This window comes from Python bivittatus, unplaced genomic scaffold (genome assembly GCF_059951505.1).
Source record: "Python bivittatus isolate LINGU-HERP-01145 unplaced genomic scaffold, Pbiv_v1 ctg000280_np1212, whole genome shotgun sequence".
In the NCBI taxonomy this organism is placed as follows: domain Eukaryota; kingdom Metazoa; phylum Chordata; class Lepidosauria; order Squamata; family Pythonidae; genus Python; species Python bivittatus.
Window position 1 is genome coordinate 9451 of NW_028277066.1, and position 24314 is coordinate 33764.

A 24314-nucleotide genomic window follows, 5' to 3' on the forward strand; every position below is an offset into this window, starting at 1 on the left:
CCAGCCCAGTAAAGTCAGCGGCCAGCTGCTGGGACTAAGAAATTAAAATATGCAGCGAGTTAAAATAGGGGTACCATGTCTAGGCCGTAAAAATGTAATGAGCATTAGATGGTGCCAAAAAGAAATGGTCTGGCTGCCATCTAGTGGCTCTGTGCATTTGTGCAGCCCAAATACGGTAACCCTAGCTAAAAGAAATGCGATCGGAACGACTCTGATATCAGGGAACGGCTAAACAATGAAGTGCCACCCACACACCGCCCTACAAACGCAAACTTATGAAAAGCAAATCGGGAAGACAAGCTGGATGTTCACACATCACTTTATTATATAGCTTGCAGATAGAAAACAGTATTTGGAAACTTGAGTATGTTTTGTTTTACAGCCAACGTTACTCCTTAACCCAGTTAGTGAATTAATCCATTCTCTGGGCTCGCACATGTCGAGCCATAAGCTAACCAAACAAACCGACTTTGCTTTGATCCCCTGTAACCAAATATTGATCATATTAACCCAGATTAGTCAAAGGTACACTGGGGTGTATCGCTCCCTAAGTGCAATCACACGGGTAGCAACACCGGATTGTGTGTTCCGAAAGATACGGATCTTCTGGGAACGAACCGGAAGAGAAGCCAGCTCACTGATGCTTACCTATGGCTTCAGGCATGTCGTGTTGATTGTAATTTCCTTGGGGCAGGGCTCCTTCTCCAGTACCACGCGCTTTTATATCAGGGTGGCCAAACTGGTCCTTCTTTCAGAGAACTAATGGGAAAGGATCGGCTTGTTCCTGAGACAGGTCTGGGATTGTTCTACCTTTAGAATAATTTTGGGCGGACTTATCAAAGTGGTGGAGAGCTTCTGCCTGTTAGGCTCAACCATCCACAGTAAAGGAACAAGCAGCCAAGAAATACGCCACCGACGAGTACTCAGTAGAGCAGCCGCGAAGGCCTTGGAAAAGATACTCAGATGCCACCATGGGTCTATACCTACAAAGATCGGAATGGTGCAGGCCATGGTCTTCTTGGTGGCTCTCCATGGAAGCGAAAGTTGGACTTTGAAGAACCAGGAGAGGAAGAGCATTGACACTTCTGAACTTTGGTGTTGGAGAAGACTCCTGAGAACACCCTGGACAGCCAAGAGAACAAACAAGTGGATCATCGAATTTTTTCGATGATCATCGAGTAAAATAAGAGCAAAGACTTTACTATGTGGACAGAGGTAGTTTTCATGGCAAAACAGTGAATTTTTTCTTTTTAATATTTGTGTTTTTTTTAAATAGGAAAGCCACAATTAGACTTGACCTGGGCTCACAGGATGCATTAAGCCACGGCATTTGATCATGGCTTCACATGTTACGTGAATTGCACCCCTGGGGCTTGTAAATCAGGGTTTACGGTTTTGTATGCTATGTGAACAAAACCAATTGCAATTTCTTCCACAAGTGTAGCTTAGCATGACATGGAAAATCATTTTAGTCTGGGGCGTCTGTCTGATTTGATGCTTTTAGCTGTTTTTATGTTTTTTTCCTAGTTTTGTACGCCGCCCAGAGTCCACAGGAGTTGGGGGGCTAATAAATTTAAATAAATACAGTACAGTAAATAAAGAGTTCTGATTTCTATCTGCCTGCCCCTTTTGTGGCTATCTACACCAGCAACCGACCAAGCATCTTCTTTTTTTTTCATTTCGGGACGGCAGGAATTGGAGCGATTGCTAGATGGAGCAAGGAATATGGTTTTCGGTCCCTCTTTGCTGTCACCCAGTGGTGTGCTGGACATTTGCAGCCCTCTTTGTAGCTTCCTCGTTGCGGCCGCTTGCAACGAAGACGCGGTGGGAGGAACGCCGGGCTAGGCTAGAGAAGCAGGAAGGACTCTTCCCGCAGCGTTTCAGGCCGACCCACCTGGTTAAACAGCAAAAGCTTCCGAACTGCAGCTCGCTTCGTCAGACGCAGAGGAGCTAACGGGGGAAAACTCCTCCAGCACGAGGGAGCGAGAGATTGCTGAGCCCACAAGCCGCAAAAGGTTTCGGGCAACCTCGGAAGGTCCCGACAAACCCTCCCAGGGGGTTTTAGCCCATCAGGACTGTTCACTGGTAACCTGAACAGGCAACCTGCACATGCGTATAACGGCCTTCTCTTCTTCCCCCCACTCCTCAGTAAATCCCCTTTCGGTCCAGCCACTCCGGGCATCGGATGAAGCGAGCTGCAGGTCATGAAACCTTGTGCCTTTTAATGCAATTGGTTGGCCGGAAGAGGGGCTACCAGATGGAGGCAGGCAGGCAGGAAGGGGAGAGATGGATGGACGGACAGGCGGACAGATGGAAGGAGAGAGAAGGAAGGAGACGGAAGGGAGATGGACGGAAGGAAGGAGGGAGGGAGGGAGGGAAGCAGGCAGGCAGGCAGGCAGGCAGGCCTGGTTAACAGTGGAGATCTGAAAAAGGAAGGAAGGAGGGAGAAGAAAGGAGAGAGATGGATGGACGGACGGAAGGAAGGACTGGTTAAGAGTGGAGGTCTGAAAAAAAAGAAGGGATAGCCGTTAGAAAGACCTATGGAAAGCATGGCGAAGGGGGTTCTGTGGGTCCCAAGTACGGAGGTTGGTGTGAACGTTCAAAATTCCATCCTAGAACAAGCGACTCGTATGTAAAGTGTAAGAAAATTGGGCAAAAAAAATTAACACAGCAGTTCCACAGTTCTCTATAGTGCAGGACTGTTCCGTGATCTCCCCAAGTCCGGAGTGTGCAGTGGAAAATGTCCTGTTGTGCAAAGGACAAAGTGACCCAGAGCAAAGATACGTCTGTCAATCTCGGGTAGGATTTTGTACAAAGAGTCCTATTGGGGCCGGTGGCTGCCAGTCCTGTCAAAGTCCCAGAAGCAGCAAAGGAACTAAGGCAGGCAGGAATTGAGGTGACCGTTTAAGGCAGTCGGTGAGCAGCACAGCATGGTGGGGGACCCCCAGGCCCCTCATTTCCTGGCGCAGTTTCTGCTTGCACATTGCAAGGGTGGTTTGAGAGACGGTGGTCCTTGGCATCGCCAGAACAGGAGGATCAACGTGCAGCGCTGTTGGCTGCCTTCAAGCTGAGCAAGGGCAGATTTTGCTTCTACTTCCCAACCAGAAGCTTGTCCAGTTTAATCCCGGGGAAGGGGATTAAAATGGATCTAGGACGGGTCTTTTGGTGACTTTTGAAGCAGAGCCTCCCGATACAGGCACAGTATACCTCTGCCAAGGACAGAGAAGCCTACTGTCTTTGGACCTGGGAGGCCCCCGGTGGAAGCCAACGCTCGGTCTCAATGGCCTCCCCTTTGTGAGGACTGGGGGGCTGTCCTCAATCCCACGATTACCCCCAGGGTCCAAAGCACCCACCCGCAAAGAGGCAAGGCAGCCCCATCCTCTCCCGTAGCCCTAAACTAGAGAGTAGGCAGCCGATTCCCGCACAAGCTTGACTACGATGCCCTCCTGCGTCCCGCAACGACGGGCGGTGGGGAGCCACGGGTGCCCTTTCGTAAAACCGCAGGGCTGGAAGGAACCGATTCGCGACCCGCCACCTTGAGGCAAGCGTCTTTGAAACCTCCTGCACCCCACTGACTCCCCAAGCATGAATTCGCCCCCAGAGAGGACCTCTGAGGATGGTGCCCACCCCTGCCACTCCTGGGGGGCGGGGAGGGCAGCAGAGAGGCCCCTGGGGGTCTTCATCAGGCGTGGTTAATCTGGAGCTCCTCCGACTCCCGGATCTTCTGCTCCGATTTCTTATCCGGGAGCAAGACCTCCACCGTGTAGCTGATTTTCTTGGCGTGGAGGTAGCTGTAGGTATTGTCAAAGCGAAGGACGTCTGCGCGGGCAGAAGAGAGAGACCATCATCACCCAGGACCGCCGGCCCTGCTCAGCAGCTGGAGACCGTGCCCTTTCCCAGGGACCCCACTCAGCAATTCCCGGCATTGCCCAACCCCTGAACCGTCGACTAGCCCGGGTTCCCCAAACTGCTCCATATCGATCCCCAGAGGCCGAGGGGACGATCCTAGGGGTCCACAAACAACCAGCCTAGTGGAGAAGGACGTGGGTAAGCGTGATGAGTGTGTGTGAGAAAGAGCAAGTGCACATCGTAAGCAGAAAAGTGTTGCCGTTACTCTAAATTCACTGGCTCTCCGTGTATTCCAAAGAACCGCTTCTGCCTCAGTGCTCGGTTGGACGTGATCCGTGCGTGTCCCTAATTATTACTTTACTTATAATAATTATTTATAATCATTCTTTCCCAGCTGTTGACCAGGGCTGCGTGTCTCGCCTGCTCTCTGGGAAACCCTGAAAAAACTGAAAAGCTCCGTTCAGCAATTCCCGGCGTTGCCCAAACCCCGAACCATCGGCTAGCCCGGCTCCCCCAAAGTGGCGAAAGCGCTTTGGACAGCAAGGGGGGCTTACGGGATCCGCCCGGCCCAACAGGCTGGGAGGGTGCGAGTGAGTGGCCATAAGCCGGACCTGGGGGCGCCTGTGACAGCAGCCATACAATCTTTTAAATGAATAGACAAAGATAAGACAACCCAATATAAATACAGTAATACCTTGGCTCACAAACACTTCTGTTCACGAACAATTCGGTTCACGAACAGCACCGTTCACAAAATTTTGCTTCCGTTCGCGAACTCCGCATCAGGTGACGAACACGACCCACGGCCATTTTCCCTGATGTGACACAGGTCGTGGCTTCCTGTAGGGAGGGGGACTCTCCCTCCAAGCAATAACTGCCTCCCCACCCACCTTTCTGTCCTCCACGCCAGAAGTCGCCTCAAGCAAGGTTAGTGTTTGCTCTCTTCAGGCTGTACTGTACTGTATTTTGTTTCATACTTTTGTGGTTTAAAAAAAAAAATACATATGGTTCAGAATGGATTAACTGTATTTACACTGAACCTTATGGGAAAATTTGATTCGGTTCACGACCAATTCGGTTTGCGACCAGAGTTGTGGAACGAATTAAGTTCGTGAACCAAGGTACCACTGTACAAGAAAGATGTCAGAACCTGCATCACCCAACTGTTGTTGTTTTCCCTTGTATTGCATTCGTTGGGAGTTGGATCGATTTGTTTCTGCCACTTGTAACTAAGGGGGGGGGTGGACGCCATGGGATGAGGGGCAACGGGTGAGGAAGCTGGAAGGCGTTGGATGAGCTGGGGATTATGGTGCAGCCTCCCGTGCAAGCTCCCTCACCCAGACGGGCCTGCGCCGACCGACCAGCCCTCCCCAAGGGCTCCGCTGGAACCACCGACCCTTCCCCCTCATCAGGCCCCGGCCCAACCCCCCGCAGGACGCGGCGGGGGAGCGGACCAGGAGCAAGCCGCCCAACGGCCCCATCGGGAGGAGGGGGACCTATCGAGAAGAGGGGGGTAGTAGAGAAGTACGGCGGAGCCCCCGCCCAGCTGCCCGCCTTCCTGAACCAGGTGGGAATCTGCATGGGCACGTGCGGGCGCCTGTTTGCCAGCGCTGCCTGGAGGGGGCTGTATGTGTCCCGCTTCCTGGTGGCCGTGGCAGCCGGGTGGGCGAACGACTTGAATGAAGCGGAGGCCCAGAAGTGGGGGGCTTCGACCGCTTCATCACCGCCCTACGGGACCGGTTCGAGGACCCACGTGCCCGCCCGCACGCAGCGGAGGCAATCCGGGAGCCGAAGCCGGGGCCGCGCTCGGTGACCGAGTACGCGCTGCAGTTCAGGCGCTCGGCGGCGAAGAAGCTGCCCGACTGGCCAGAGCGGCGTTCCTCGTGCGGCCGTTCCAGGAGGGGCTGGACCCGAGGCTCATGCGGGCGTGCCCGGAGACCTTGGCGGGGTGGATCACCCACGTCTCCGTGCTGGAGGCGCAGCTGGCCAGAGTCAAGCCGCACGGCGCCGAGGCAAGAGGGCGGCCCCCTAGCGCCGCACGGCAAACGGGGCGGAAACCGGCCAGGAAGGGGTTACCCCCTCGGCAAGGCCGCCGGCCGCGGGGAACGCCTGCTTCGTGTGCGGCGAGAAGGGGCGCTTCGTGGCGGCCTGCCCCCAGAACCCCAGGCTACAACCCGCGCCGACAGGGAAAAAAGCCGAGAAACCTGCAAAGCCAACGAAGGCCCACGGAAAAGCACGGCGGCGAGAGGCGAAGAAGAGCGGCTGAGAACGGCCGACCTCTCCGACAGCGAGGAAGGCGGGGAGAGCTCCGGCCAGAGGGAGGAGAGCCCAAGGCGCGGCCAGCCGCTCCCGAGCAAATCGATCGAGGACATCCGGGTGAGTCCCGTGACCTATGAGGTAGTGATCCGTGCTCCGCGATCGACCCGTCGGGCCCGGCTCACAGCGCTGCTGGATTCGGGTTGCTCCCGGAGTGTGATCAGCCTCGCGCTCGTCAACGGACTAAATTTGGAAGTGCACCGGCTGAAGACGCCCATAATCTTCAGGCAAGTGGATGGAACAGCGGTGGGGGAGGTGCGGTCCGCTACTACGCGGAGGCTTTTGAGTTAAGAGCCGGAACGCACCGGGAGGCTTTAAGGCGCCTGGTCGCGCCGCTGGCTAGTTGCCCCTCATCCGGGGAATGTCCGGGCTGGAACGGAGGGACCCCCGCATCAGCTGGCGGGAGAAGACTCTGGCCTTCCCGGATGGCGGGATGGCGGGCGTGGGACTGCGCAGGCGGAGCCCAACCCACGAGGGGAGCTGGGGCAGCAGCCCTGAAGGAGCAGCGCCAAGGGGGGAGGCCCCACGCGGGGGGAGGGGAGGAAATCCCCTGGCAATATAGGGACTTGGCGAAAGTATTCAGCGAAGAGGAATCCGACCAGCTACCGCCACATCGCCCCACAGACTGCGAGACTGAGATGGTGCCAGGAGCAAAGTACCCAGCCCCAAAGATGTACTCAATGACCCAAAAGGAAATGGGGGCGTTGCGGGAATTCATTGACAAAAACTTGAGCAGAGGCTTCATAGTGCCCGCCAAATCCCCCCTGGCAGCGCCAGCCCTTTTCAGAGAAAAGAAAGATGGGACTTTATGCTTATGCACGGACTATAGGGGGTTAAATGCAATATGCACGGAGAACAAATACCCTCTCCCATTAATGAAAGACTTGTTAGCTCATTTGGGAAAAGGAAAGATTTTTACCAAACTAGATTTGAGAGAGGCATATTTCAGGGTGCGGATAAAAGCTGGGCACGAATGGCGCACCGCATTCCGCTGCGCACTGGGACCCTACATGTATCAAGTCCTCCCATTCGGATTAAAAGGCGCCCCCGGGGTATTCATGCAACTGATTAATGAGGTCTTGCACGAGTTCCTCTACCGAGGAGTGTTGGGGTACTTGGATGACATTTTAATCTACACTGAAACTATGGAGGAACACGTGAAATTGGTCAGGAAAGTGCTGGAGAACCTGCTAAATGCGCAGTTGTATGCAAAATTATCCAAGTGTGAGTTCCATAAGGATTGCATTGACTACCTGGGCTACAGAATATCTAATAAAGGAGTGGAAATGGATCCCAATAAGGTGCGGGATGTCCTAGCTTGGGAGGCGCCAAAAACCAGGAGACAACTGCAAAGTTTCCTTGGCTTTGCCAACTTTTACAGACAGTTTATTCCTAATTTTGCACAAGTAGCCCTCCCTCTGACTGATCTTTTAAAAACGAAGGACAAACCCTCGGCAGCTGCAAAAGCCACCAGCGCCTCTTTAAAATGGACAGCAGAATGTCAGGAGGCTTTTGAAAACCTCAAGAAATTATTCACTGCTGAACCCATCCTAAAACACCCAGACCCAACAAAGCCTTTTGTTATTCAGGCAGATGCCTCAGACGTAGCAACTGGAGCTGGCCTCTTACAAAGGGATGAGGAAGGTGTGTTAAAACCATGTGCTTACTTATCTAGAAAGTTCACTGAACCTGAGCAGAGGTGGCTAGTGTGGGAAAAGGAAGCTTTCGCAGTGAAATGGGCTTTAACGAATTGGAGGCATTTGCTGGAAGGCGCGGAGGAAACTTTTGAGGTTTGGACGGACCATAAGAATTTAGAAGCGTTGACATCACCCCGAAAGTTGTCTCCTAAACAAATAAGATGGGCGCAATTCTTCAGCAGATTTAATTTCACTTTAAAATACTTCCCGGGAGGGTGGGATTTCTTGGCAGATGCTCTTTCCAGCTGCCCCAGCACAATAGCCAACGGGAGAAGGTGGTGTCAGCTGTAATCCCCAACCGGCAGGGGCCAGAACTGGCAGCTGCAGTCACCAGGTCACTAAGTAATGCCACCAAATCCTCCTCAAGTCAGAGTTATTAATGGACTTAAATCGATTCCTGGAACAGGATGAGTGGTTCCAGGAGAATAAGGAGGAACTAACCCAGAGGGAGGGGGCATGGTGGAAAGCAGATAGACTGTACGTGCCCCAGGAGGCTTGAAAAATGGTACTACAAAGGGGCCATGATGATAAAACAGGAGGACACTTTGGTTTTTCAAAACTTTACATCTACTCCGCAGGCAATTTTGGTGGCCTTCACTCAGGAGAGATGTGGCAGAATACATAACTACCTGTCCTGTATGTGCTATGGCCAAAAGGCAAGGGGTGAAACCACGTGGATTATTACAAACTGTGGCCTGCCCTGAAAAACCATGGAAAGAAATAAGCATGGATTTTATTGTAGGCCTACCAGAGAGCAGGAAAATGACTGTAATTTGGACTGTTACTGATCTCTTCTCTAAACAAACTCACTTCATCCCGTGCAAAGCCATCCCCTCAGTGCCTGAACTAGCTGCATTGTTTATCCAACACATATACAGATTACACGGTTGTCCTGAAAGAGTGATCAGCGACAGGGGGGTCCAGTTCTCATCTAAATTCTGGAAGGCATTTTTAACCCTTTTGGGGTCCAAGCAAGCAATAAGCTCTTCCTTTCATCCTCAGATGGACGGAGCGACAGAGAGGAGGCATGCGGGGTTGGAACAGTATTTGCGATGTTTCATAAACCATCAACAGGACAATTGGGTGGACTTATTACCTTATGCTGAAGTGGCTTACAATAATGCTGTACACGATAGTACTGGGCTGTCCCCTTTCCAAATTGTATCAGGGAAAGAATTTGTACCTATACCTGAACTTCCCCACGCTCAAACAGGGGTTAAAACAGTAGATGAATGGGGTGACAGGATAAGGGGATTGTGGCCTATCGCAGAAAAAGCTATTGCAAAAGCTAGAGAAAGTTATAAAGCACGAGCAGATAAGAAGAGAGCACCATATGAACCGTGGAAAGTTGGGGACAAAGTGTGGTTATCTACCAAGAATCCGAAATCTTCCAGGCCATGTAGAAAGCTTGATAATAAATACATAGGACCTTTCACGGTGGATAGAGTAATTAACCCTGTGTCTGTATGTTTGAAACTCCCCAAAACCGTCAGGAAGATTAATCCTGTCTTCCACAGTGAACTATTGAAACCCTACAAGGAATCTGATAAATGGAGGCCATCAGTGACCCCTCCTGAACCTATTATGATCGAGGGGGAATAACACTTTCAGATCAGGGAAATATTGGACTCTAGAAAATTCAAAGGAGACATTCAGTATTTGGTACATTGGAAACATTTCCCTAAATCTCTGGCTGAATGGGTCTCCAAAAGACATGTTAGAGCTCCAGACTTACTTTTGGACTTTTACAAGAATTATCCTAACAAACCCAGGTGAACGTGTTGAACTCTATAGGATGTATGTTTTCATAATTCCAGTTCCTCTTTTCCTTATTTCTAGGGCTCCTGGCCAGCGTGGTGAAGAGAGGTTTTTCGGGAGGGGGGCAGTATGTCAGAACCTGCATCACCCAACTGTTGTTGTTTTCCATGGTATTGCATTCGTTGGGATTTGGATTGATTTGTTTCTGCCACTTGTAACTAAGGGGGGGGGTGGCTGTTAATGGTTGTAAGGGGAGTTGGAAAGCAGCTTAACCATATATGGGCAATTTAGGCTGGCTTGATTGCGGCCAGGCAGCTGGGGCCCAAAGAACCAGGAAGAAGCTCGGGGAGGAAGGAGAGAGGTCAACAACAGGTGAAGAGGAGTCACGACGCCAGGCAATAAGGGGACGGGGGATAAATAGAGGGAGGTTTACCCAAGGCTTTAGTTTTAGCAATGTTCTGTTTACAAGCTACATGTACCTCTTAATAAAGAAGTATTTGTCTGACCCATGCCTGGTTGCGTGAGAATGCTTCAGAACTGAGAGGTGGACATCGTGGACTTGACAAAAGAACATTAAATATGAAATCCGCAAGAGCAGGAAAAGGGAAAGGGAAAGGAGCCAGCCGAGGCCACTCACAGATACCAGCATCCGCGCAGGTGAGGCTGCCGTCTTCGGGGACCAGGTGGGCGTTGTAGCGCTGGTTGGGGTACACCTTGGTCATCTCCCCAGCATGCTGGCGTGCCCCCACTTTGGTCTTCAGGTAGACGCCAAAGCCTATATCGGCCCCGTCCGACATGAACTGCCACCTTGAATTCAGGGCAGAAGACAAACCCACAAGCATTTTTCTAAAGCAGGGAAGAGCGTTCGGGCATTCAGATTCCTACTCCTAAAATGCAGGAACGATTGCAAACGGGTGTTTGTGAGAACAAATGCAAAACAAATTGGGTGGTTTACAAATTCTTAAAAACGTTTAAAAACAATGAAACGATGGAAATCAAAAAAGAGCGGAGATGTCAAACTCAGATGCGAGCAATGAAAAAGGTCTAGGCGAAATTTGGCTTTGCTTCTCACCTGCCCACTTCTTTGTCCCATGCTACCTGTCCTGGCTTGCCACTTAAGGTGAAAGCTTGAAATGCAAAAAGTGAGGTGCCCCTGAAGCCACGGTCAGAATGCTGGTACAGGTAGTCCTTGCTTAACGACTGTTCATTTAACGATGGTCCAGAGTTATGACAGCCTTGGGAAAAATGCTTTATGACCCCTGCGGTCACGCGATCGCAATTTGCGACCTTTTTTACAATGGTCATTAAGCGAGTCACATGGTCGTTAAGCAAATCACATGGTCGTTAAGCAAATTCCAGCAAAATACGTCCATTAGGGAAGCTGAATTCGCTTAACAACCCTTGTAACAAGGACGTAAAATCAGCTCCGATTCGCTTAACGACCAAATCTCTTAGCGACCTAAATTCCGGTCCTTATTGTGGTCGGATAGCAAGGACTACGTGTAGAAGAATCACGGGGTCAGAACCTGGTCAGCCCTGGGGTTCCCTGGGTGCTGCTGAACTGACACTCTGAGCCAGCCTACCTCGCAGGTGTGAAACGTGTGGAAGCTCGGGTGGAAGACCACCAGCTCTACACCCTCCTTCCTCTTCTCCCCACACTGCTGAGGTCCACCCTGACCTACCTCAAGACGCAGCCGGGAAAGAGGATTTCGTATTCCAGCTGCTGGGTAGAGCCCCGGTTCACGATGACCGAATGCTCGTACTGTTGCTTCAGCTGATCCCGCACGTAGTACTTTTTGGGGATATCACCACCGTAGTTTATCTGTAAAACGGAGATCATGAACAGCCAGAAGCAAGCCTAGAAGCAACCAGCCAGGAATTCTGGGAGTTGAAGTCCATACACCTGAAAGTTGCCAAGTCTGAAAAACACTGGCCCATCTCTTCGTTCTCCTGATGTCCCTCACGTGTCACATTCCAGAAGGGTTTGTTCAACCATGGTTTCACGAACGAACCTCAACTGGCTGGATTTACACAACTCGTTCAGCCCCAAACCACAGGGTTTCTGAGCCACGACAGCCAGGTCTGCCGGGCTAAGACTGCACACAACCCCTTCGGTGGCCTTGTGTGTGGCGTATTTCTGTGTGGATATTGTAGCTGGCAAAACCATGTTTATGGCTTTGTGTGTTGCTTGAATCCCGCCACTGGCACTTACTCAACAAACCCTGGTTTAGCATGAGTAAATCCAAGGATTGCCTATTTCTCCAGCTGCTTCTATGCCTCTCCAGCTGGTTTTGGTGCTTTCTTGCTCTTTCATTCATTCTGTAAATGGTGATTTTGGCAGCCACACTTTCTAACTGCTGGGGGCTAATTTTGCCAAAATTTCTGGTCTTAAGCGCCTGACAAATATCCATACCTTGGTCTCACATTTGGGGTTTCCATCAGGGTCCGTGAGGGTCCCCCCATATAACACGGGGATCTCTGCAGGGTCAATATATTTGTGTAAGTCTTCTTTCCAATTTGCTAGGGAGAAGTAAGAAGGACACTGTTTTCAATAGATACTCGTTCGTGGCTGTTGTGTGCTCCAAACCCCCTTCCTGGAATTGCACTGGAGCGTTGCACAGCCCGGTTGTCTACCGGCCCTAATAAATTAATAATAATTTCTTTAAAACCTCCACGAGTCTGTGGGCTAGAAGCCTAGGTGTTTTTCAACAAAATAAAATTGAAATATATTGCACATAAAAGAGCTGTAAATGAAAAAGGCACACCTCAAACATTAAACAAATTAAAATAAATACAAAATAAAAGAACATGTGGAGCCTGTTAGATCTCTGATGATTTGCAGTAATGGAAGGAATGTGGACTCTCGGTTATTTACATGCAGAAACAAACTCAGTAACCAGGTTAAAGCATGTGTGTGTGAACGCAGCCATCAGGTCAACCCTGCATAGAACAGATCATTTCTTCGATTTGCATCCAATTTCAGAAGGACAGCAAAAACTCAGAGAAAACTCCAACATGGATGGGACTGAACCAGAAGGTCAGGACCCAACTCTGTGTTAAATATAATTTAGTATGTTTAATTAAACCGCATGCCTCAATGAAACTTTGAACATTTACAAAATCATAATGAAGAACCAAAGCACACCTAAAAAAATGCAGAGCGGTGAAGTTTGGGAATACACAAAGGGACAATTGTAATCTTAGGAGAAATAACAATATTTTAAATATCCGTATTCAACATTTCTGTCTAGAAGAGCGTTGTTTTAGACAGAGGTGACCTACTAGGAACTACATCGCTAACAGAACTTAAAAAATTAAAACGAGATGTGAATTAATACAGCCCAACCAATAAACCTCTTTACGAAATTCAAGAAATATTTAATAAACCTTTGAATCAGCTGATCAGGAGGAAATGTGGATCAATCAAAAGGGACGTTTCGCATCACATTGAAGGAGTTTTGCATCTCCAATCCAAAAAGAAGGAGAATTTTGGCAATAGCTGCGTGTTTAATTGGTTTTGCCTTCCCTTTTGTTCTGGGCTTCGCTTGACCAACCCTTTTTTTCCTGCTAGAAATCAAAGATTCACAACAAAGCCGCCTACCTCCCAAGACAATTAACTTCTTGCGAGTATCTTCACTCAGAAGGTGCTTCACCAGGTTGTAAGCTACAGGGAACAGTTTCGGTGCTGTATTGTGGGCAGGAAAAACAAACCAGCATTAATCAAGGGGTAAGGGGATGTGTTTTCCCCCGCAAAAAATCAAAAAATGCATGCCCCCACAGAGAGGGATTGAGACTCACCTTTAATAACAAATACATTTTTAAGGTACTCAGGATAGTTCGCTTCGAACATGGCAATAACCTGGAAGGGTACAGAAACAATCAAAGAAAAGAAAACTGCAAAAGTTTATAGCCGTGTTTCTCAACCGTTGCCACTTTAAGATAGGTGGACTTCAACTCCCAGAATTCCCCAGCGAGCCATGCTGGCTGGGGAATTCTGGGAGTTGAAGTCCACATGTCTTAAACTTGCCAAGGTCAAAAACACGACTCTAGTTCAAACAAGGGGGAAAATTCTCAGTGCACGACCCGCAAGCCTCTTTGCCCATCTCACCTCTCCGTAGATGTCAATGGCTGGTTTCCAGAGATGCCTCAAACCCAGCCCTTCAAAATCAGAAATCGTCAAAACAGTTTCAACTCTTTTCCCCAGCTTGAGAAAAGGGGAGTGGGGGGAAGAGAGAGAGATGGGGAGAAAAAATAAAGCAATGATGTAAATAGGAACATCAGCAGCCCCTTTTCTATCACCCACGCTTTGCCTTTTGATCAGGGGCTCTAGAATTATTTTTTATTTTATTTTATTTTACAATGAACAGGTTCCACAGCCTGAAAAAAAGTCAGAACTTCTGGATCGTGCCATCTGGCCCAGTCTGCTGACTCTGCACACGCCCTGACTTACTTTTTCAGACTGTTCCTCGCATATTTCCCGCAACCTATCGCACTCCTTGAATTTATGCTTGAGCAGATCCTGCTTCGAAGCAGAGAAGACGATCCCTTTGGCATCGAGGGCCCCAACCATCTCATACTGAACAGGGCAGCCTTCTCGATCAAACCCACATGTTCCTCCAGCCACGTACTTCAGGATAACCTACAAGAACCACACGGTCAGGTCAGACGGGCCAGCCTCCAAGCAGCGGACAGGGCCAACTTAATGCCCAATTAAAGGCACCTGACCCAGTAAATGTGATGGTACCATTCCTTTGGCAACATTTTTGAAGCAACCAAGACTGGGCACCATTGAAGGAGAGAGACAGCTGAGAGTGGGAGGAACCGCCATCACCTGAGATCACCTGAGACTCACCTCTGGGGCCTTCCATTCTTTAATGTGTTCGGCATCCATATGCTTGCGGTACTCAACGTGCTGTTCACCGAGAAACAAGAGAGAACAAACCACAAAGCGGTGAGAGAGGGAAATCCTATGTCGGCCCCACCACGTAGACCAGACCAGGAATTCAACTTCGCAGGAAGGCTAAAACTACTGTGATGGAGATGGGCTACAATAGCAGAATCTCGCAAGTCTGATTGTGCTGGTCCTCCTTCCCCCTCTTATACTACCGTGAATTAGGGAGGTGATTCTCTGAGCCACTTCCAAAAGTTCTCTGGATCTTCTGGCCTTAAAAGTGCTTCATCCCCTTTTGCCTAGGAAACGGTTCCTGCCTATCTCCATCAAGGTCATCTTCCTTCCTCTCTACCCCCAGTAGAACGTTTTTTCCCAATCTTCTGCCATGTTTATTCACTTTATTGATTAGATTTATATCCTGCCTTTCATGCAGGACCTCAGGTGGCCCTCTTCTGCCAAGGGAGGATAGGCTGAGAGGGAGGGACGGCTCAGAGGCCCCCAGGGACCCTCCACGGTGATGGTAGGTTAGAACCTGCATCTCCCACTCCTTGTCTGGCACCCGAACTGACACCTCCATTGGTTTCTCGTGAGCGCTAAACAAAAGCAAAGCCACGTTCAATTGATTGGGCTCAGTTTGCACAAAGGTTTAGGCAAGTCACTTAAAGAGCAATTCTACTCCAGTTGCCAACCTGCTCAGCTTGCTTAGGATGGACCTCGGCTAGTTCACTGACAGCTTAGCATGCAGGATGAAGCAGCCTGTTTGGGTTAGTTCATGGTTCAATGTGTTGTGTGGACCAAAAAACAGATCCAGGCGAATGGGAGTGTGCAAACCCAGCCTTGTCCTGTGTTTATAAAAAATAATGGGAGAGAAAGCTGCCTCTTACCTTCCTGAGCATAGCTTCCGATTTCTGCAGGTCAAAACACCGGGCTGGAACAAGATCATGCCGGTTAGGAATGAAATTTCACACTACCCTCCCACAGGCACCAATGGTGGGAATGCTCTGTCGCTGCACCCGCATCTTTCAGAAGGGTTGGTTCTTCCGCTAACCAAGCAAGACAGCTAGATTTGGGTCCATGCTTAAGAGAGCAATCAATTGCCACTTTCACTCGCAGAAGGCGGTTGACCTTCTCCTTGGCTCACTTTAATGCTCTTCCACGGCAGCACCGGAAGGCAAATGTAGGAAAATCCCAGTTGCTGAACCAGGGTAGCATCGTGAACCACAGAAGAAACTACCACCCACGTCTTGTTGTGTTGCCAATTCTGGAGAGACCCTCGTTTGCAGTTGATCTCCCTCTCCTCAGAATTCCCAGAGCAATTTGACTTATTTTACTGGCATTACCTATTAGACCACAACGACAATTCTGTGTCCCTAAGCCATGGCTAAGATTTGTTACATCCTGGGTCAACCCTGCCCTGCTCTCATTGCCACCGTTAATGCTAATGCAATGTTTTACTGTGGTCTTTTTTCCTTCTTCGGTCTGTTCATTCCTTCCTTCACCGAGTTGACCTTGGTGGCCCTTAGGAAGGAAATGGGTCTCCGTAGTTGTGGCTGAAATCCTGGAGGAATTCAGGGAAGGAAGCCATACAGATGTGTCCACCAAGAACGGAGCTGGACCTGAAGGAAACCTGACCTTTCATATTACGCTTCTCTTGCCTTTGTTAATTCAGCATCTTGCACAACGGCATAACCTTGATTCAGAAAGCACACTCTCTTGGCTCATGTGCCAACTGAAACTAACCAACCCTAGATTGCAGCCCAGAGTCACGTCCAAAGGCCACTCTTCTCAAAGGCACTTTTGGGGGCAGGGTGCCACTCGGTTAGCTCCGTTGGCCTTGGCTCTCTGCTGGCACAGATTTGCCCGGACTCGTTGCCTTGTGCAATTTACAGCTCTTATCCAGTCCATCACCTGAGCCTTGGAAAACAAACGTGAACTCGCTTGACTTCTCACCCTGAATGGGTTGCCTGCAAGGAAATGGGACGAGCCCGGTTTTGTCTAACACGAGCCTCTTCCAACCCAATTCCTTCACCTCCTCTTTCTTGGTCCCCATTAGCCAGCCAAGGACGGGCCGTTCCAAAGGTGCAGCCTGAAAAGTTTCCACACTTTTTCAGAACTCAAGAAAAGGATTTATTTTTCATACTTCCAGCCTGCCGCAATCCAAACGCTCTCAGCAGCAGGATAGAAATGTGAAAAATAGACAAGAATGAGAACTATTCTTGGGTGGTCGGAATAGATACCACCATAACCTCAAGGAGAAATCTTACTATATTCTCATGTACTGCTGATGGTTGCTCTCTTATGGCCCATTTACCTGGAAGAGAAGATGGCTTCGTTGCCACCATCCCCTTACTCTTTCCACCCACACCCTTTCCAAAAAGACCTGGGGAAGAGACGGATGGAGCTGCAACATCTTTTGTGCTTTTTCATAACCAAGCTAAAGCGTTCTTCAAGTCAGTTCAACACCTTGTGGCTTTCTAGACACGTCCATGGTAGGAGAAGAGCGGTGTCATTCCACGGGGTCCAAACATCAGGAGAAGTCTGGTAGCCCCTTTTCCACCCGGCCAATTTTATTGAAAGGCATAAGTGTTTTCCCCAAAAAAGTGCTGCTGGACTCCTTCCGACCTTTGGATACCGTGGACTGCCGTGCCTTTCCTCGTACAATTAAAAGAAACTGCACCGGACCGTCTGTGTGAGAGCTGGATGGACCAACCGTGCTGAGGTTCTGGACTACTCAGCAATGTAGAAAAGGGACCTGTGAACCTGTCTGCCTTTTAATAAAATGGGTGGGGTGGAAAAGGGGCTACCAGGAGCCACCTGATTTGGCGACACATCCAGGTAAATGTCTCTACAAAAGTACAGAAATGACTTGCCGGGGCGTTCTTCTGAGATGAGTCTTTGACTTCTCTGTTTCTCCAACCTTCCATCCAAGTGCAAACCAGACCCTCACCTGCTGTGTTCCCTCAAAACCTTTTTATAACAGGTTATAGATTCTTGCTGGGATAAGAGTTACCGCTGACCTTTTTATAACAGGTTATAAATTCTTGCTGGGATAGGAGTTAACACATTTTCTCTCCCGCTTCATCCCAGCATCCTCCTCTAGATTGCAAACCACCGACAGTAACCTCCACCCAGCTTTAGCATGATCTGGACGTTCTCAAGCCTGGTCTTCTCCCACTCACCCACCCTCCTGGCCTGCAACCTTCTATGAGCGGCTGAAGACCCCTCCGCAGAAGCTTTATTCTCTGCAATACCCAGACAGGGGGTCTAGAGGCAGACCTAGCTGACAGACACTTTGAAGAATCTGAAGGACTCACATCGCAGTCAACGTGGGTGCCAGCAGTTGGCAATTCTGTGGGTGCCAAGAAAATATGGGTGGTGGAGGAAACCTTTCTATAGCTCACCCACACACACTGGTGAGTTCACACCTAGAATGATAGACCTTTCTCCCTGGAGAAAATCTGCAGTGGTGGGGCTTGTATAGTTAAGTTCTTGTGCAGTTGGTCTGGCTTATTATGGTCCCTGAACTCAGCCAAACAATGGTTTATGGCCTAGCAGGATGTGTGAATTCCAATCACTGGCTAGCTGATGGCTGGCTGGGGAATTCTGGGAGTTCGAGTTCACCCATCTGGAAGCTGCCAAGGTGGAGAAACTCTGGGCTAGCTTCTCCACTTCCAGTGTTAGTGAGGTCATGGAAACGTCAACCTGCTGTCTGGCGTTACATATCACACAAAAGCCTGGTTTGCTTAACTTAGTTTACAGAGTAAGCCATAATTGACTGGGTTCACAGATAACACTGTGCTCCCTAATCTGGTACCCTCCAGGTATTTTGGATGGGAATTTGGTTGATTAGCAATTACAGGGGCTGGAATCCAATATACTTACAAGGGGGGTGTCGGGGAAAGCTGTGCTCAAATACAACTTTAAATAGGAAACAAAGATAGCTCTATAGGAACTAACACACATATACACACCCACACTCCTCTTCTTCTGGATTCTCCTTTTCCTGTGTGTTGTTTTTATTGCAAAACAGACAATTTAAAAGAGTGCTCTATTACATCAGAGGTATTTAGAAAGGCCGTGCCATTTCTAAAAATGTGAAATATTTCATTTTTTATTTTTTTTCCCTGTTTTCAAAAAGGGTGACCGTGTGATACGTGGAAGTAACAGACCTTGCACACTGATCTCTTTGTGCTAAAGGGTTGAACAAGAAAAGATGCGTAGAAAACAGGCCCTGGGCTTTGACCACAGCCGTGGCAACCTCTTTCACAAACGTGTTTTCTCACGGGGGGCAGAACACTCCGTATCCAGAGCCCAGACTCGGAATTTTGCACCACGTTGCGGTTATAAGTGACCTGTTGAATTAACCAAAATCTATCGATGCTGGCACAGAAGTCCCAGATGAAGGCACACAGTGTTCTTTGCACTTTAACTTTTATTCTTGTATAATCTTGCTCTTGAGCCACGCCAGTTGGTCCTTTTGTAATTTTATGATCATCTTTCTCTACAAACCTCCAGTTATCCTTCTAAAGAGAGAATTATATGGGATTTCCTATATGGGGCATATACTATTCTGGCAGCTGTTATCATATATAAAGCTAACTCTATATACTCTGTAGAATTTATGTGTTTATTTGATTTTTATTAGCGACTGTCTTGTTTAGGGGGGCAATTACAACAGCGATGAAAAATAATTCTGCGACCAGTCCTTGCATTTACCACCTTTGCAGGTCTGTAAAGCAAAGGAAAGCTGAAGCAAGATCATAAGCACAGTCATGGTTTCACTTAGCGACCGCTTCACTTAACCACCAAGTTGTGGGTCCCAATGTGGTCACTAAAGGAGGACTACCTGTACATGTAACATAAACTCCGAACCACTAACATTTAGTGATGTCTAACAGAAAAACAGTGGGCAGAAAAGAGAATTCCTCCTTTAAGATTTGTTTTCCTTCTGTGATAAATTGTCTTCCAGAATTGTTCAGCTTTGTAACATTGCCACCAAATACAGAACAATGCTCCAACCTCATTACTGCATTTCCAGCAAACATCTTGCACCGGTTTTCCCTAAGTGTTGAATCACTTCATTAAGCGGCCCTGCTTTGCCACTTAATGGGTCATCCTTGCAAAGGGAGCGTCGCTTGCCACCGCCAAATTTTCCAGGCATGACCAAACCCTGTGGCCTTGGACAGAAGCTAACCCCTGGCTACAGGAAATGCATCCAGGCTTACTACAAACACGTTACGGTTTTCCTTCTTACCTCGAAGCCACTTCAACAAATAGTAGTCATCCTGGACGGGGAGACTTGGTAAGACATCTTGGATATTCTCACGGAACTATAGAAAAGGAAAAAGAAAAATATGGGGGTGGTGATTACACTCCAGCTGGAATCTTTCGTTTCTTGTTCAAGCCACTTAATGCTTTCTTGGGATGAGCCAAAATAAAAAACAGTGGTGGGATTTAGGTGCCGGACCAGGCCATCCTGATTTTTCTTTGATGGTATATAGTTCATTTATACCTCACAATGGAAGGAACATTAAATAAAGTCAAATCAAACTGCCAGCCGCTGGGAGGCTGGGAAGCAAAGGGCACCCTTGATTAGCGTTGGGGGGCACTTAACAATATCCTATTTACATAGCATGGAAAATCCCAGGGTTAGGGTCAGGGTTAAGGTTAGACTGGGAAATTGAAAAAAACATATTGGGAAGCCATAACTTCCGTAATATTGTCTGCTTTTGTCCAGATAGTCATCAGGAGCTGAGATGATCTCAAAAACCCCTTGGCTCATCTTCACCACCCCACCCCACCCCCAGCTGTTAAAGGAAACATGCTCAGCGTTCCTTCATTTAGTGCATCCAGGGGGGCCTGTCAAATTTTGCGGGGGGGCTCCCCTGATGGGGTGTTTGCACCTTCTTTGAGGGTTTTCATCATCATTCCAACATTTCGCCCAAAGGGCCCGTGAGCTTTAAAAAGGGCTTTTTCACAACTTACAAACTAGAACATCTTTTTAAAAATTAACCCCCTTTTTTTATCCTAGTTCCAAACACACTTAATAAGAATAAAAAATTAGAAATTCAACCTTTAAAAAAGGGAAGAAACAGGTGCTGAAAAAGCAGCTTCTACAAAAACAAGCTCGGGCCCACCGTGTTACTCTTTACTTCTGTTCCTCGCTTGCTCGTGGTTCGGTGCATGCAAGGAAATTGCATGCAAATTGCATGCAGTGCATGCAAAGGAAACAAAAAAGCCTTTTCTCTTAAAAAGAGCATTTTTCTCAGGCCAGAAACAAACTGGAGGCCAGAGAAAGAGAGAAAAATCCAGTGCGCGTAATTTTCACTTAAGAAACTTTCTCTTCCTGTGAAAATGGATGGGAGACTATGAGCGAGTCACCCTGTTTCGGCCCAGGTTATCTCTCAGGGTTATTGTTCTGGGAATAAAATTGGAAAAGGAGTGCAATGCACACCTCTGTGAGGTCCTGAAGGAAGCACAGAATACAGATCAAATAATACAATCAATAAAATTTTCCGGGGAATGCCCATTCTCTGCTACAGGGACCTGCCTGAAAGCAGAAGTCTTCCCAAAGATATCTGTCTCTGTCCATATCACACCGTGCCATAAGAGAGATGCGTATTTCGCCAGGTAATTTATCCTAAACTATAGATACAACACCCGTCTTCAGGCTTAGCTCCCTGTGTGAATTCAAGCAACGCTTTGGGATAAAGAAATGCCAGTGATTTTCCCAAACGCTTCCAGCACATGTCACCAGAAAGCCCACAATTCTTTTAAAAAGAAAAAGAATCAGACTTCCTTTACAATAGCCAGGTCTACTAAATCAAAATACGGAAACGTTCACACTTATTCTAAAGCAGGATTCGCTTAACTGGTTTACTGAATTAACCACAACAGAGAGGGTTCGCACCACACGCTGAGCCATGTACTGGTGGTTATAAACCACAAATAAGGGAGCTCGTTTCAACACGTTAAGCAGATTCCCTTGGTGAGCAGACATAAATCTGCTTATCCATTTTTAAAATCCCCAAAGGGCCCTTTGAGAATCCTTGCGCTTCTGCATTTGCAACGGGAAGCAAAGATGCCCCCCAAGGAACTCCCAATTGGATACAGGAAGGAAAAGGATCGCCTTAGTTTACAGGGAAGGGAACGGGCTGAGATGCGCGCCGAAGACGCAGACGCGTCCGGGCTCAACCCTGCCTTGGGCACGGCTAACCGGACCCTGCGCAGAGGTGAGCATGGCGCTGCGCGGAGAGGGCACCCTTCTGCCGCCAGACGCTGTGCTCCCCCAACTGACTTCAAATAAAATAAAATAAAATAAAAGACCCTCTTGGAGGGATTTGGAGAGGGTCCCATCGCAGGTATGTCGCTGCCAAGAATCGCAAGAATCCGCGCCACGGAGCGCCTTTGACGCGGCTTCGTCTGCCCCTCCGGAGGTGCAGAAAGGCGATGCGGCTTCCTCGCCCTGCCCTCGGCAATCGCGCCTGGAGCCGAGGACCTTTCCCGGCCTTGCCGTCAGCTGCCCGCCGGGCGAACGACCCCCGTCCCTCCTGCCACTACAACCGCCATCACCCACAGCGGCTGAGCGCAACGGGGCTTACCACTCTCCCGAGAGGGACCCCGAGCTGCTCGGAGCGCTTCTCCGCTGCCCGCAGACCAGCCCGTGACCCCGCTTCACCCCTCCCGCGCTTCCGCCCAACGACCCCGCAAGGTAGGGCGCAAGACGGACAGCCACCGCGCCGAGGGCTCGGTCTCCCGAGAGGCGAGTGCAAACTTGCACGCGAAGGAGCCGGCTGGGGAACGCTGCCCGGAGGCGAGACGCGCAAGGCGGCGGCGGCGGCGGCTCCTTGCGAGGCTGTCCCTTGGAAGCCCGCGGGGGGGGCGGAGGGGGGCCCCGCTGCAGCCCCGCCGGGCCGGGCCAGCCCAGCCCAGCGCTCCGCTCCGCTCGCTCGAGCGCGGGCCGGCTGCGGGTGCGCGGCGCCGGGGTGCGCGTCCGGGCGGCGCGGGAAGAGGTCCGTGCGCGGCCACCGAGCGGGCAGGCGAGGGACGGGCGCAATCGGGGGGGGCACCTCTCTGCCGGGGGGGCGGCCGCCCCGCTCACCTTGGCCAGCGCCGCCTCCTGCTTGGCGCTCAGGTCGCCCACGAAGCCGCTCATGACCGCGTCTACCTGCCCGCGCGCCGCGCCGGCGGCTTTCAGGGGCTGCGGGCTCGCGGGCCACGCCCCCTCCCCTCCTCCCCTCCTCCCCTCCCCCGGAGGGGGCGGTGCTCCGGCGGGGTGGGAAACTACTACTCCCAGCAGCCCCGCCAGCGCGCCGGCCCGGCAGGAATTCTGGGAGTCGTAGTGCCACTAGCTGGCTCCCCCACGGAGTGGGGCGGGCTTGCAGGTAGGGAGGAACGGGGCGGGCGGGGCGCTGGGCGTCGCCAGGAAGGTTGCAAGAAGCCGTCAGTGACTGAGCCTGGAGAGCCAGGGGCTGTCCCACCCTGTCGCCCCACCGCCAGCTGTCCTGCGCGAATGGATGGATGGATGGATGGATGGATGGATGGATGGATGGATGGATGGATGGATGGATGGATGGATGGATGGATGGATGGATGGATGGATGGATGGATGGATGGATGGATGGATGGATGGATGGATGTCCCACCCTGTCGCCCCACCGCCAGCTGTCTTGCGCAGATGGATGGATGGATGGATGGATGGATGGATGGATGGATGGATGGATGGATGACGTGCCACCAAGTCGTTGTCGACTCCTAGCGACCACGTAGATAGATGTGCTCCATGACGATCTACTGCGTGTCTAACCCAGTGAAGTCCACCCATCTTCAAGTGGCCAAGGTTGAGAAGCACTGCTTTAGAGAATTACTGACTGCACGTAATCCTGTAGGGATAAGAACTAAAGAAGGAATCCGGATGGACCTGACCACCAACCTTTCACTCCAGTGTCCTGCTGCCAGGGTGGCCGGCCAGAGACCCAGGACATTTGCCCCTCCGACCTCAGAACTGCTCTGCCCCCACTTCTGGAGTAGCCCATTTCCAGAACGATCACTTTAAAGACGATGAGCTCTTTCTAAGAAAAGTCCCCACCGGACCAGATGGACTTGCAGGCTGAGTTCACCCACGGGCGAGCCTCATCCTTCATGGGGTTTGACTGGTTTTAATGTAGCATGTTGTGTCAACCTGGCCATTTGGGTTTCATACACCATGGTTTGTCACTCAGCATGAGTGACCCATTTCAGTATATCATAGCTAGGTAAATTGCAGGATCTTAATACTGCAGATGAAGCCCCCCCAATATGGAGAAAACCTACTATCAACAGAAGTACAAGTAAAAATGTAAACAATAAAAACATATTAAAAGCCATTCGTACAGTAGTGATGGTAATAATACTATTTTTATTTAGAATGCACTAAAGGCGGTTCAATAAAATGTACTTATACCTGAGTGCAGTAGAATCATTTTATTAATTACAACACTCTATAAAGATAATAAAAGAATACAGTAGTATAAAGAAATCAGTTTAGGAGGCTAACCCAGTTTTCTGCATCTGTACAACACTACAAATTGTGAACAAGCCACGTGGGCATGGTTTATACCAGCCGTTCTCAAAGTGTGGTCTGGAGACCCCTGGGGGTCCCCGAGACCCTTTCAGAGGTTCTGTGAAGTCAAATAAATTGTTTAAAATGTCTCAGATTTCATTTCTAATACAGTCAATGTAAATACAGTAGATAGAACCCACATACAGTAAGCCAAAAATGTACGTTGGACCTCTTTGGGGTCCTCAGTCATTTCTGAGAATGT

The 24314-nt window shown here is 49.7% G+C and overlaps 1 protein-coding gene across 2 annotated transcripts; it reads right to left on the reverse strand.

The window, feature by feature from the left end:
• Positions 1–301: 301 nt before the first annotated feature.
• Positions 302–22702, reverse strand: LOC107326803 (SEC14-like protein 2). Of its 2 annotated transcripts, XM_088143166.1 has the most exons (12): positions 22613–22702; positions 19766–19841; positions 15396–15439; positions 14473–14532; positions 14071–14259; positions 13729–13824; positions 13419–13479; positions 13222–13305; positions 12034–12140; positions 11303–11442; positions 10258–10427; positions 302–3819 (listed from the first exon to the last, which is right to left on the reverse strand). In XM_088143166.1, exons 1-12 carry the CDS (start codon positions 22664–22666, stop codon positions 3683–3685), a joined length of 1218 nt encoding a protein of 405 aa, XP_087999292.1. In that variant the 5' UTR covers positions 22667–22702; the 3' UTR covers positions 302–3682. The 2 variants fall into 2 exon arrangements, with proteins under 2 accessions (XP_087999292.1, XP_087999291.1); XM_088143165.1 differs by lacking the exon at positions 302–3819 and having other exon boundaries at positions 9819–10427.
• Between the last annotated feature and the right edge of the window lie 1612 nt (positions 22703–24314).